Here is a 14,949-nt window from a genome sequence, read left to right as displayed (position 1 = left end):
TTACCTTTGCTGCAGTTGCTATGGACTCTTTTATAGACGTTCCTATTAACATGGTTGTGTTTTGTCTACCCTTGTGTTACATTCGTTCTGTGGATGTTAATGAAAGGATTTATGTTCACTACCAAACTGTAACCATGTGTTTATTTCAAGTTCAATAACAACAGGTTATGGGCTGAGTCACAGTCACTCAGCAGTTTATCTGAAGTGATTAAAAACTACGTTTTTTCGTCACATTAAGATGCAGATACAGAACGCCGATATCATGAGTCCAGTCAGTGCTAATTCGTTGCCATTAATTGAATAACTGAAAGGAAGAGTAAATTACAATACATGGCAATTTGCAATGAAAATTTATTTACAGCACGAACAACTGTGGCAGTGTATAACAGGCGAGATGAAAGATGAAGTTAAGATATGCCCTGTAAGGGCCAAAATAATCTTATCAGTTGATCCTGCTATTTATGTGCATCTCCAGAACACGTCTTCTGCAAAAGAAGTGTGGGTTGAATTAAAACTAAGTTATGAAGATTCAGGACTTTATCGATGAATAGGCTAGTTGAGAACGAAATCAACACGATTGGAGAACGTCTATGGAAGAATATGTGTCGAGAATAATTTTAACGTCAACAAATTGAACGATCTTAACTTTGAAGTTAAATACGAGTGGGTAGGATGCATCTCATTAGCTCGGCTGCCTAATGAGCACAAACCAAGGATAATGGGTTCAGAGAACTCCAACACGCCAATAATGGGCAATTCCATTAAAAACAAATTACTACAGAAAATTCCATTCAAAAGAAGTTACTACAGGAAGTAAAGGATGAAGCGAGAGCAACACGATGTTAATGACGTGGCTCTCCAGGCGAATAAAAAAGACAAGCAAATCAGCTCACACGACAATCGCAGAGGTCCAAGATGTTACAACTACAACAAATATGGACACATAGCGATAAATTCTCGCAGTAAAAACAAGGCAACCGAAAAATCAGTAATTAAAGAAACCAGTTACAAGACATTCTTCATGATGCCACCGTCAACTAAAACTATACACAAAGACTGGTTTGTGGATTCTGGTGCATCAGCTCACATGTCACACCATCCATGTGATTTAAATTTCCTGGCGTCATTTCCCAGTTTACAAGTGGTCGTGGCCAACAACCAAAATTTACCCGTTAAAGGGAGAGGTTGCACGCATATTAAATCTGTGGCAGGCAGAGAGAAAATAAATATTAAGGTGCTGAATGTACTTTATGTTCCTCAGCTGGGTACAAATTTACTTTCTGTGAGCAAAATAGTGCAACAGGTCACTCAGTCATTTTTGACAATAGAGGCTGTCGCATTCGAGATACAGAGAAGAAATTCATAGCTACAGTATCGTTAGTCAAGGGAATATATTGGCTGGACCAACCAAGTGATCGCAGTGCAGAAACAAAATACGCATCCTTGTCTATCGATGTGAATTTATGACACAGAAGATTAGGCCACCTACGCTCAGATGCGACAGAAGAATTACGAAAGGGTTTGGCTAATGGCATCAAATATAAAGGAGCCGTCGACACTCCGTGTGTTACGTGCCTATAAGGTAAGCAAACTATATTTTCCTTTCCTCACTCCACTTCTAGAGCTAAAGGGATTTTGGAGTTAGTATATTCAGATTTGTGTGGTCCAATGCAAACCACATCGATTGGTGGAGCTGAATAACTAACTGTGACTGATGATTTCTCTGGAAGGATTTTGTATTCTGTCAGCAACAAATACCAAGTACCTGACATTATACGCAATTTTAAAAAGTTCATAGAGACTCAGTCGAAAGGCTTTGTATCTTGCTAACCGATAATCGAAAAGAATATGTAAATGAAACAGTGGCGAAATTTTTAAGGGAAGACGAAGTTAAACATGAAACCACTGTTCCCTACAGTCCAGAACAAAATGGTGTGGCGGAAAGGTACAATAGAACAATCGTGGAAAAGGCAAGATGTATGTTATTTGAAGCGAAATTGCCTATGAATTTTTGTGGGGAAGTACTGACAAAAGCTTTGAACAACCTAATGCCAGAGCAAGCTTTCTTAGGGAAGAAACCTGACCTCCAGCATCTAAGATTATTCGGTAGTAAGGCATTTGTCCACATACCAAAAACCATTAGGCTAAAATGGGACAAGATATGTGTTCAGTGTTTACTTGTTGGATACTGTGAAGATAGCAAGGCACACCGGTTATTCCATTCGGTTCAACAAAGAATCATTAAATCCAGATATGTGATATTTAAAGAAGAAACAATTCAAGAGAATAATAACAAGCCAGGGACAAGTGATCTTTGCTGGAAACAAATCAGATATCTATTCCATTCACAAATAAGGAGGAGAACATTACGATTGAAGATGGCTCAAGGGACAACGGATCCGATAACAGCATTTCAGAAGAAACGGGCTTAGTCGAAATAGAAGAAGAATCAGAACCGCCTCAACAAGCGCTCAGAAGATCTTCCAGAACACCCATACCGAAGAAGATGGATGATTATGTGACCTATCTTACTAAAGAAGATTCACAAGAATCAGAGCCACAACTTTGGAAGTACTTTGCAATCCAAGGATTCAGAGAACTGGTTTCAAGCAATAGAAGAAGAATTGAAGTCACATGCGGAAAATAAAACTTTGGAGTCAGTTATCCTGCCTCAAGGCAAAAAAGGGATGGATGCTAGGTGGGCCTTTAAGATAAAAAGAGACTAACAAGGACAGATAATTCTCCATGAAGCTCGACTTGTAGTTAAGGGATGTTCAAGTTAAAGGTTTAGACTATGAAGAAACATACTCACCAGTGATACGATACAATTCACTCAGATATTTGTTTAGTCTAGCTGCTAAATACGACTCGGACATTGATCATTGTGATGTGGTGACATCTATTTGCAAGGTGATTTGAAAGAAGAGAGTTATGTCAAAATTCCCACAGTTGACTACACGTCAAGAACAGTGAAATGTGAAGATATTAAAAGACTCAAGAAAGCAGTGTATGGACTTAAAGAGGGAAGTCGCTATTGGAATTTCAAACTGGACAAAGTTCTACGAAGTTTAAAATTCAGCAGGTCCATCACTGATCCATGTGTTTATCACAGAAACCAAGAAAGTGATATATCAATTGTAGCTGTTTACGTAGATGACGTGCTGGTATTTTGTAACAATATGCAAAAGGGAATTGCATTTAAAGAACAACTAAAGGAACAACTTAAACTAAAGGACCTTGGAGAAGTATCCAATTGTCTAGGGATCCGTGTGACAAGAGATCATAAGCTTGTACTTTTATGGTTGGATCAGGCTCATTACATAAATCAGATTTTACGAAAGTATAACATGGAAGACTGTAATCCAGTATCCACTCCGCTTGACAATAACCAAGTATTAATTCCTAAAATGAGCCCAAAAACAGGGAGAGAAAGAGCAGCCATGAAGAAAGTCCAAATTAAAGACGCCATATGTATCTTAATGTATGCACAATTAGATACTAGACCAGATCTAGCGTACGCAATTGGAGTTGTGAGCCAGTTTAATAATAACACTGGAATATCCCACTGACAAGTTGTAAAGCGAATCCTAAGGTATATAAAGGGAACTAAAGACTTCAAGCTACAGTTTTCCATAGAAGATCATGACATCACAGGTTACACTGATGCTGACTGGTCTGGGGACATAGGGGATAGTAAATCAACCAATGATTTTTTATTTGTGTAAAAAGGTGCAGCAATTAATGGAATAGTAAACAACAACCAACAGTAACTCTCTCGACGACGGAAGCAGAATATATGGATTTAACTTCTGCGTGTCAGGAAGCAGTTTGGCTGAATCATCAAAAGAGAGATATCCCCTTTCCCATAAGAGGGGCCCAGTAAGATTGTTTTGCGATAACAAAGGTGCAATTGATCTATCAAAGACAAATGGATACAAAGGTCGCACTAAACACATTGACACCAGGCATCATTTCATCAGGGAAAAGATAGATACAGGAGGAATCACAGTGGACAAATTTCCACAAATGGAATGCTTGCAGATATGATTACAAAGCCACTGCCAAGAACCAGACATGAGCAACCAACTGAAGAATTTGGACTGCGACAATGAAGTACTGAGAGACATTCCTCTAGTGGGGGTGTTGGAATTTAGAATCGATGCCTCTGGTACATATTTATCTTTGTCGCAGTTGCTACGGACATCTTAAGGACGTTTCTACTAACGTGGTGATGTTTTGCCTACCCTTGTGTTACATTCATTCTGTGCATGTTAATAAAAGCATGTATATTCACTTTCAAACTGTAACCGCATGATTGTTTCAAGTTCAACAACATATCTGAATAATTTATCTGTGTTTCTTGCAGGGCCTTTTTGACCTCTTGTTTCCAGGGTATAGTTTTAAGTCCTTCTATGTATTTAAGAATATTTTGCATAAGTCTTCTTTTGTGAAGTCTAGAGACGTGCGTGTTAGATTTTAATCGCATTTTCATAACATCTGCTGCAAGGCTGGACAATTTCTGAGTTGTTTGACGAGATTGGGGTCTACAGCACCCTTCTGTTTTCTTTGGCCCTAGTACCTTTCTCATAATTTTTTATTCTTCCTTTAGTAAGTTTTCAAGATCACCTTATGTGTGGACTGTCAGGGGTTCACCTGCATAAAGCCTTCAGGTTTTAGTACTGTGTTATATTGCCGAATTTTATTGTTATTGGACATGCATTTTTAATGCACTCCTTGTAGGATCTTACATGGGCTCTCTTCTGTTTTTGGAGGCGAACATTTTGTGCTGTTTTCTCTCACACTGTAGATTCAATGACTTCACATACGTATTTAAAATATGGGACTCTATTGATATTTTGTAATCAGATTTTGGGTGTTAGTTTTTGTGGCGATGAACTCAGAATTTAGGATAGATATTTGTAGACCAAATTTCTCTGCACATTCTCCAAAGGTTTCAACCTGTTTGATAGCTGTTGTCTCATCATATGCTAATAAGGCTAAACCGAAAAGCTAGGCATGAAAGTCTTATGTCATCCTTGACTCACCCCATCTGTATAGGTTTCCAGCAGTTCTTATACTTCAACTCCTTTTCCCATTTACGGACGACCTTCTCCAGCACAAGAAGAGACAGAACATCACCTTGTCAGACACCAGTTTTGATCAGGATGGGCTTGGATACTTCACCCATGAATTTCACCTTGGCGGTTGTATCAGTCAATATTTCTTTGATGAGGGCAAGGGTTTTGGGATCTAACCCTTGTTCTCCAAGGATATCAAAAAGTGTTTGTCAGTCAACTGAGTCATATGCGTTTCTAAAGTAAACAAATCTGTAAATTATTGGGCTATTTGTGACTGCTTTGTATTTCTCCACGGTCTTTAGTTTGAAAATTTGTTGTGTGCAGGATCTACTGGAGCAGCAACCACCTTGGTATTCGCGAACTTTGTTTTCCAGTTGTTTATGTTCTCTTTGCACAAGAGAGGCTGATAGAACTTTCTATGTGATCTGAAGTAGGGATATGCCTCCATAATTACATACTTCACATTTGACTCCCTTTTTGTGTAATGGATGATTAAGCCCACATTTCCCTTCCTGGTGTAAGTTTTCTGTCTCCCAAATATCTACAATGATATAACACTCAGAGAATTGCACCTAGAGTTTTCAGTAGCTTAGCAATAATCACCTCTTCACCAGATGCCCTATTGTTTTTTAATTTTGATAATGTGTTTGTGAATTTCTTCTTGTGTTAGTGGGGATGATTCAGAGTGCATGTAAATAGGTCTTTCCTTAGGGAATCTCGAAGGTGGTTCTGGACGATTAAGGAGCGTTGAAAAATAATGTGCCAGCTACTTACAGTTTCCCAGGTTAGTGTGTGCAAGTTTTGCATCAGACACAGCAAACAAAATGTATGTTTCAAGAAATCAGATGGAAAATTTGCACTGACTAACCAGGGAAATACATACATTAGTTTGGGAAACAAGACTGAAACAATGAAGATGAGATTTATTGACACATTTATGCTCATGGCTTGTTCACTTGATAAACTTTCATCGATCTGAAGAGAGTTTAAAAGAAGGACATCAGAAAATTTTGATTGGAAGAGCTATTCAATCTAGTGACCAGAAAAGATGTACAGCCATATGGTTATGTGGATTCTTGGAAAAAATTTGAAGAAGAGCAGCTTCCATCAAAAGAAGATTTTTACAGTTAACTGAAATAGTGTGACATAACTACATCATGTACAATTAGTATGGAGAAATATATTAACGACCTTGGTGAATATCATGATATGTATCTAAAACCGATGTTTTGTTATTGGTTGATGTATTTGAGAATTTAGAAAACCATATATTACAGCTTGCGCCAATGGCATTGCTGCAGTGATGACACCAGTTCCCATCAGATAATCGCAGTTAAGCGCTGTCAAGCTGGGCTTGCACTTGGATAGGTGACCATCCAGCCTGCTGAGCGCTGTTGGCAAACTGGGTGCACTCAGCCCTTGTGAGGCAAACTGCAGAGCGACTTGGTTGAGAAGTAGCGGGTCTGGTCTTGTAAACTGACATATGGCTGAGAGAGCAATGTGCTGATCACATGCACCGCCACATCAGCATGTAATGACGCTTGTGGGCTGACGATGACACAGCGGCCATTTGGTACCATTGGGCTCTCATGGCCTGTTTAGGTGGAGTTTTATATTACATCTTATGACTTAGATCCTTCTTGGTAATTTTACTGCAGCTGGTGTATCGTGGGGTGCACAGTTGAAAATGACTAAACAACCATTTGATTTATTATACAATCATGATATGATTTTAATGGTAGAAAAATGAATAAGGAGTGGTGTATCTCACTGTTGTAAAACATATGTCAAAGCAAATAATAAATATATGAAAGATTTTGTTGATAAAAAGACATCAAATTATTTAGCATATTTAGATGAACACAACCTACATGGTTATGCTATGAGTCAGTATTTGCCGCATTCTGAATTTGAATGGGATGAGCAAAATAATTTTGATCATATGAAAACAAGTGAAACATCAGACACTTCTAAAATTGGATATAGGTTTTAAGTAGATCTCGAATATAAAAAAGATTTACATGATTTGCATACAGATTTACCATTCGCTCCTGATAATAACATTTTTCCAAGAATGTAGGAAAGTAAGTTTCTGAATGCTCTGAATGATAAAAATATTTATATAGTTCACTACAGAAATCTTAAACAATACTTGTATCTAGGAATGAAGTTAAGAAAAAGTTTAAAATTTAAACAATCTGATTGGTTGAAGAAATATATAGATTAGAATGCTCAAATGGGAATGCAATCGAAGAATAATTTTGAAAAATATTTATACTAGGTAATGAATAATTCAGTGTTTGGTAAGACAGTGGAAAATAAAAGAAGCAGGATGGATATAAAATTAGTTCCAGATGGTGAAAACAGTGATAAACTAATATCTAAGCCAAATTTTAATGGAAAAACTATATTTAATGAAAAATTGTTGGTATTCACACGATTACGAGAAAAATCAAGTTTAATATGCTAGTCTACGTTGGCATGTGCATACTCGATCTACCTAAAGAACTTATGTAGGATTTACACTATGGTGCAATGAAACAAAAATAAGGAGAAGGTATTGAACTGTGTTCCCAAGACACAGAGAGTTACATTTAAAATATAGAGATTGAAGATTTGTATGAAAGCACGAACTCAGTGACTGATTATTTATATATGAGTGATTATCCAACAGATGATACTTACGGTATTCCACAGGTAAACAAAAAAGTCTTAGGAAACATGAGGGATTAATGTAATGGAAAAATAATGGAAGAATTCTACACTTTGAGACCAAGAAGGTATGCTTATAAGGTTTGTGATAAAATAGAGAAGAACCTAAAGGTGTTAAGATATGTGTTGTTAAAAACAGAAAGAGTTTAGTAGCATATAAAGATTGTTTATTTAACGATATAGAACGATGCATATGATTCGAAGTGAAAAACATGTAATCTATGCATTGAGTCATCATGATGATAAAAGGTATGTGTTGAAAAATAAAATAAACCGATTAGCATATGGTCATTATTCATTTTTATCATGTTGCATATAGTTTACAAATTCATAGTCATCATCTACTTTAAAAAACAAAGACCTTAATTGAGGTGCATTATATGTGATTTCTGCTATCTTTTCCACAGTATAAACCCCAGTAGAATTTTTGTTGCTTTTTTCTCAGACCACTTACAACACACAAAATTTAATAAGAAGAATTTAAATAAATTTTTTTCGTACAAATGGAGGCCCTGGATATTGAAAAAGTTCTTCTATCTTCTGTAACATAAACATAAAATCCATAACACAATTACAACACCAATGGAGTGAATTTATTATTTAATTTTTATTGTCCCCACTGTTTTCTAAATCTCTATTTACTGGGTGGAAACTTCTAATAATGATGAATTGGTTTTAGTATAATTTTGTAATATTTTTGGTAAATTATTTATTGGAAAATTACAATTCGCAAGTTGTTTGGCGATCATAAAAAGAGAAAATATGCGTTTTCTGTTTCTTCCCATATTTATATAAGGCTTCCTTTATAACTATAAAATCTTATTTTGTATTCGTCTTTCCTATAAATTTGCTTTAATACATCAATACGGTCAGTACAGTCCTGTCTTCTCAAATGTTCTATAAGATGGTTTAAATTTGTTTTAGAAATATTGTATTCAACTTGCCTTGTGTTGGATTGTTATTTCTCTCAACAAAAACGTCAAATTTAAGTTGGTACCACACATTAGTCATATTTTCATGAAAAAAATTATAAACTTATTAAATTTTGATCAAAGTAAATGGATACTCTACCGAAGAAGCTTAATAATGGAAGGAATTCCAATTTGTTTAAACAGATTATTGATATAGAACTTAATGAATTGTTTTGTATTGCAGATGATGTATATTTAAAAACTAGACACAAGGAAAAATTTCTATGGAATTTTATAAAAATTTATGACCATTTTACCAAACAGATATAATAAATTAATTACAGATTGGAATATGCTGTTTTTTGAAGATGGAAGTATTAAACTGAGATACAAAGGATTGAAGAAACTTAAAAATAATAGTAATAAGTTTCAGGATCTGGAATTTTTACTCATAATGTGGCTTTACTTCGAAAGTAACTGAATGCACAATTCCATCTACCTATCAATTTGCGCTCTCGGTTGGAATGAGTGTGTAAATTGAGCTTTTGCAGTTATTTATACATGAAAATGTCGTTTTACATACCCATAATTACGTTTTGTTTTGTCTAAAAAATGGGACATTTGATTTTTTACGGTTATTTGTATACAAGATGCTCCTATTTGTAAAACTGCGTCCATGTCCCCAATAGATATCTATTCAGGAGGGCATAGTCGCCATAAAATGGCCTCTAAAGCGTACTTAATCACATAGCTCTCTTTTTGAAGGGATCATCGAACCTTTAAGACTGTGCCTTAAGTTTTTAATAGAAGTGATGTATCAGAACAGATACTTGAGGGTTACTCCGCTTTGCATCACTTCGAGACAAGGGGACAACCTTCAGTTTCAGTTCACAAGTATCAAAAGAACAATTATCCACTTAATTAATACTGTAAAGCCTCGAGTTATGCAGAAGTATCGTATCGTCCAAAATTACGTTACTTATTTCCAGAGGTTAGACGTCATGTTTCAGTCTGTACATTTTGTTGTGTCCAACCACTCTCCCACCAGATGCCATAAGCTCACCTTGTCAAGTCCCCATACTGCCGGTGGAGGTCGAACATCTTACGGAGGGTCAACGGCATGTCGAGTAAGTCCAGAATGTTCCCAATGATGGGCAGCGTAGGCGGCCCTGGAGCGTCGATGTGGGGCTTGGTGGTCCACTTCCACCACAACACCGCCACCAAGCCGGCACAGCACCACACCACCAACTGCACCAACAGCCACAGCCACCACGCCATAGGTTAACAGGCAATGTGGGTTCCCAATAACCGACCTGCAGTCAGAACACAGCTGGTCACATATTCTCATGTTTCTCAGTACTGTGTACAGTAACGTTCAGAAATAATAGTCAGCACCAAATGATTCGTCAACAACACTGGCGTTTTAAAAGTATTACGTTCATATAAGGAACAGTCAAAATGTTTCTGTCAGAAAACATACAGTCCAGAATCGGTGTGCCAGTGAGACAAACTTGCCATGGTCATTGAGGCAATCATCCAGGCGATGCACCAAGATGAAAATACCCATTAAGTGAAACACTGTGTTCTGGTGCGTGAATAAGTGTACAGCCCCTCACGACAGGAATCGGCCACCCTTAAAGTCCGTTTCCAAATGACTGAAGGTGCGATAGTCACGCGGTGTGTGTTCAGGGCTGCAAGGCGCGTGCTCGACTGCCTCCCACTTGAGTTGGCTGGATGGGTCTGGCCTCCCAGGCCGACGGGCGTCCTGAGTGGAGCCGCGACCAGCACGGCACGTGGAGAACCATTCCACAGTGGTGGATTTCGACAGATATGCTGCGCCATACGTATTCTTAATCCTCTGACGAATGTCTACTGGTGTTTGTTCCTGCACAATCAAGAAAAGAATAACAGCACGTTGGCCCTGCTTAGAAGCACTTAGTAACAACGTCGCCAACTCTGTCTTTTCTGCATTTACTGCAGACTCATCTGAAAAAGACACGAATGCTGTTTAATCTCTTGGCTACTTATCGGTGCTTAAATATCCGCATCGCTACGTTGCATATGTGCTGCGGAAACGTTTTGATCGCCCCTTATAAACAGTGCATGAAATGAAAAACATTGTTGCGAATAAAATGTCAATTAACTCTTCGAGAGGAGGTAAATTAAATAAAATTTTATTATAGAGAGGCATAAATAATAATTTACATACTTTGAATTTGATTCACTTGTAACACTTCAGTTTTATTAGTGTTATATGCTTTCTACAGGTAGTTTGTAAAAGTTCACCTTAACAACAACAAAAAAATTTTGTTGTTGTGGTCTTCAGTCCGAAGACTGGTTTGATGCAGCTCCCCATGCTACTCTATCCTGTGCAAGCCTCTTCATCTCCGAGTAACTACCACAACCTACATCCTTCTGAATCTGAATACTTTATTCACATCCTTGTCTCCTTATACGACTTTTACACGCTACACTTCCCTGCAGTACTAAACTGGTGATCCCTTGATGCCCCAGAACATGTGCTACAAACCGATCCCTTCTTCTAGTCAAGTTGTGTGACAAATCTCTCTTCTCCCCAGTTCTGTTTAATACTTCAATACCTCCTCAATAGTTATGTGATATACTTATCTAATCTTCAGCATTCATCTGTGGCACCACATTTCGAATGCTTCTATTCAATTCTTGTCTAAACTATTTATCGTCCATGATTCACTTCTGTACATGGCTACACTCCATACAATTACTTTCGGAAAACACCTCCTGACTCGTAAACCTATACTCGATGTTAACAAATTTCACTTCTTCATAAACGCTTTCCTTGCCACTGCCATTCTGAATTTTGTATCCTCTCGGACGATCACCAGTTATTTTGCTCCCCAAATAGCAAAACTCATCTATAACATGAAGTGTCTCATTTTCTAATCTAATTCCCTCAGCATCACTTTATTAAATTCAACTACATTCCATTACCATCGCCTTGCTTTTGTTGATGTTCATCTTATATGCTCCTTTCAAGACACCATTCCATTCAACTACTCTTCTCAGTCCTTTGCTGTCTCTGATAGAATTTCAATGTCACTGGCAAACCTCTAAGTTTTTCTTCTTCTCCCTGGACTTTTATTCCAGATTTTTCTTTTGTTTCCTTTACTGCTTGCTCAATATACAGATTGAATAACATCGGGGATAGGCTGCTGTTCTTTCTCACTCCCATCTCAACCACTACTTCCCTTTTCTGACCCTCTGTGCTTATAACTGCCATCTGGTTCTCTACAAACTGTTAATAACCTTTTGCTCCCCGCATTTTAGCCCTGATACCTTTAGAAGTTCTAATAGAATGATCCAATCAACATTCTCAGAAGCTTTGTGTAAATCTACAAATGCTATAAGTGTAGGTTTCCCTTTCCTTCACCTGTCTTCAAAGAGAAGTATTGCCTCCCATGTTCCTACATTTGTCCGAAATCCAAACTGATATTCCCTGAGGTCAGCTTCTGCCAGTTTTTCCATTTTTCTGTAAAGGATTCGTGTTAGTATTTTACAGCTGTGACTTATTAAAAGAGCCGGCAGCTGTGGCCGAGTGGTTCTATGGGCTTCAGTCCGGAACCGCACTGCTGCTACGGTCGCAGGTTCGAATCCTGCCTCGGGTATGGGTGTGTTAGTTAAGTTTAAGTAGTTCTAAGTCTAGGGGTCTGGTGACCTCAGTCCCATAGTGCTTAGAGCCATTTATTAAATTGATAGTTAGGTAATTTTTACATCTGTCAGCACCTGCTTTCAGGATTATTATATTCTTCTTGAAGTCTGAGGTGTATCGCCTGTCTTATACACCTTGCTTACCAAATGGAAGATTTTTGTCATGGCAGACTCTCCCAAGACTATTCAGTAGCTCTAACGGAATGTTGTCTACCCCCGGGGCCTTGTTTCGCTGTAAGTATTTCACTGCTTTGTCAAATTCTCCACGCATTATCGTATTTACGTTCTCATCTTCCTCTATATCCTCTTCCATTTCCATAATATTGCCCTCAAGTACATCTCCCTTGTATGGACCCTCTATATATTCCCTCTATATATTCCTTCCATGTTTCTGCTTTCCCTTCTTTGCTTACGACTGGTTTTAGATCTGATCTCTAAAGGCTTCTTTAATTTTCTTTAATTTTCCTGTAGGCGGTATCTTTCTTACCCCTAGTGATATACGCTTCTACATACTTACATACCTCATCTAGCCATTCCCACTTAGCCATTTTGCATTTCCTGTCCATCTCATTTTTTAGACGTTTGTATTCGGCCACTTCATTTATTACTTTTTTTATATTTTCTTCTTTCATCTATTTCTCGCCATCCGCGAGCCATGCATATACACAGTCGCACAGAAAACAGAGTAAATGCTCTCCGAATGTGGAGGTGACTGGACACAGATGAGAATAGTTCTACATTGCGGCTGCCGATCAGTGGAGGCAGCTGTGCTACATTTACAAGCAATTTTAGAACACATAACGAGAGGTTATGTCTTGATCGCATGGATCTATCCGACATAAAATCGATGGAATTGCGAAAAATGACGAGGGAATAAGTATGAATTGACCGAATATACACCGAAATGCGGTGAAATTCAGGAAATACTTGCGTATCTTCTGGTTCGCGCCGAACAATTTGTTCATGGGAACAAGAATGCGGCAACAAGAGGAATCCAAGAAAACGTCGACACCAAAACGAAAGGAATCAGGGAGCCAGTCAATTTCTTTTTCTGTCGAAGCAGCATTATACTGTATTTCTATTGAGGTACCAGTGATACACGCTAGTTGACTACTGCATGTGATGTTTTAAGGAAGACAGAGAACATTCACCTCTAAACTTACTTGCATCTGCATTAAAGGATAGCAGAGTGGACGAGGTGATCGATTGAGATGCTGTAACGAGGTACGATTTAATGGTTGACTGATGCATTCTAGAGGAGGAGAAGTTGCTGCATGTCAATTTTTCCACTGTGTGGTCCGGATAAATCAGTCGCGTGACACAGCCTGCCTTCTACTCGTATACAGCCACGTGTTCTGTATGAGGTTTAAAGCTCTGTCTACTTGCGATCGTTAACGGTGAACCTGTCAGTCATCAAAGGACTTCCATCTCATGTGTGATGAAACTTGACACATTCCTCTAAACGAACTTTGATTTATGCGATGTACTCCATCCCCCCCTGTCGCATCTTCGGTGTAAAATCGAGAATTCAGCATCGAAATTAAGTTAGCGCTAGGTGCTTGTAAGGTGCTGCAATCCCCGCATACACATTTGCCTGAAAGATGTGCTGTTTACAGATTTAGTGACGGAATGAATGTAATTTTTACATGTCGGACGCTGCTGCTATGCTTTTATCTGTTTCCTTGTAGGAGCTATCCCCCACTACTAACAATTATTTTATATAGGCTTGATGGAGGAATCGTATAATTTCTGAACCGTGATCGGATGTGAACGGTGGAGGCTATACGTCTCCAGAAAGCTATATTGTGCTCGTGTCACGCAGAGAAAATGTTTTACAGAAGTAGGTTTTTCTTTTTATGGTTTGATAACATAGTTTATCGTAGAAAACCGGAAGAAGGATGTATCTCATGCGCTTGAAATATATTTCTAAAATGGAATATTAACACCGCTACATTCCACACGACTGATAGGCTAGAAACTCAGGCGATCTAACATTATAGCCCGTTTTAAGTGCAGAACGTTGTAGTCTTGCGTGTGTTTATGTTCTCTCTTACCAATACCTTCCAGGTACCGATCCTAGCCTCTAGAACAATACTTTCAAGTTGATAGCCTGGTTGATTTACGTAAAACTGCGTCGAAATCCATCCGTCTGGAGCTCCATCGCGTTTAAAAATTATTCGTTTCTTGTTCTTCTTAAGTGTCTGCTACTACATCACGGCACTTTGAAATATGTTACTACACATCGATTAGGAGTGCTAAGCTCCTCGACATGGGCGCATCTCGAGATGGGTGAGGACTCGGAAAGCTACATTCATTCACGAGACGTGGAGTGTAGCGGTCTTTTTCTGGTCTGTTGAAGATTAATTTGAATGACAATAGTAAAATGCCACAACGAGGGAACACCAACTATGATAAACTTTGTAAGTTGCGTCCTTTCCTAGAAAGAATTTCACATAACTTTCAGAAAGCACTTAATACAAATGAATGAATGGCAGTGGACGAATCTATGATTAAATTTAAAGGAAGATCTTGTATAAAACAGTACTTATCAAAGACGCCTA

At 38.1% G+C, this 14,949-nt stretch overlaps 1 protein-coding gene across 1 annotated transcript in view; it reads right to left on the bottom strand.

Moving 5' to 3' along the window:
* Positions 1–10,009, bottom strand: part of LOC124717239 (cytochrome P450 4C1-like) — a 117,665-nt gene extending 107,656 nt beyond the window's left edge. Inside the window, exon 1 of the mRNA XM_047244041.1 lies at positions 9,765–10,009. Coding sequence (XP_047099997.1) covers positions 9,765–9,979 — 215 coding nt within the window. The 5' untranslated portion in view covers positions 9,980–10,009. The remainder of the gene's footprint in view (positions 1–9,764) is intronic.
* Positions 10,010–14,949: the final 4,940 nt, after the last annotated feature.

Source organism: Schistocerca piceifrons, chromosome 9, assembly GCF_021461385.2.
Source record: "Schistocerca piceifrons isolate TAMUIC-IGC-003096 chromosome 9, iqSchPice1.1, whole genome shotgun sequence".
Lineage (NCBI taxonomy): Eukaryota > Metazoa > Arthropoda > Insecta > Orthoptera > Acrididae > Schistocerca > Schistocerca piceifrons.
This window is presented reverse-complemented; position numbering and strand designations above follow the sequence as displayed.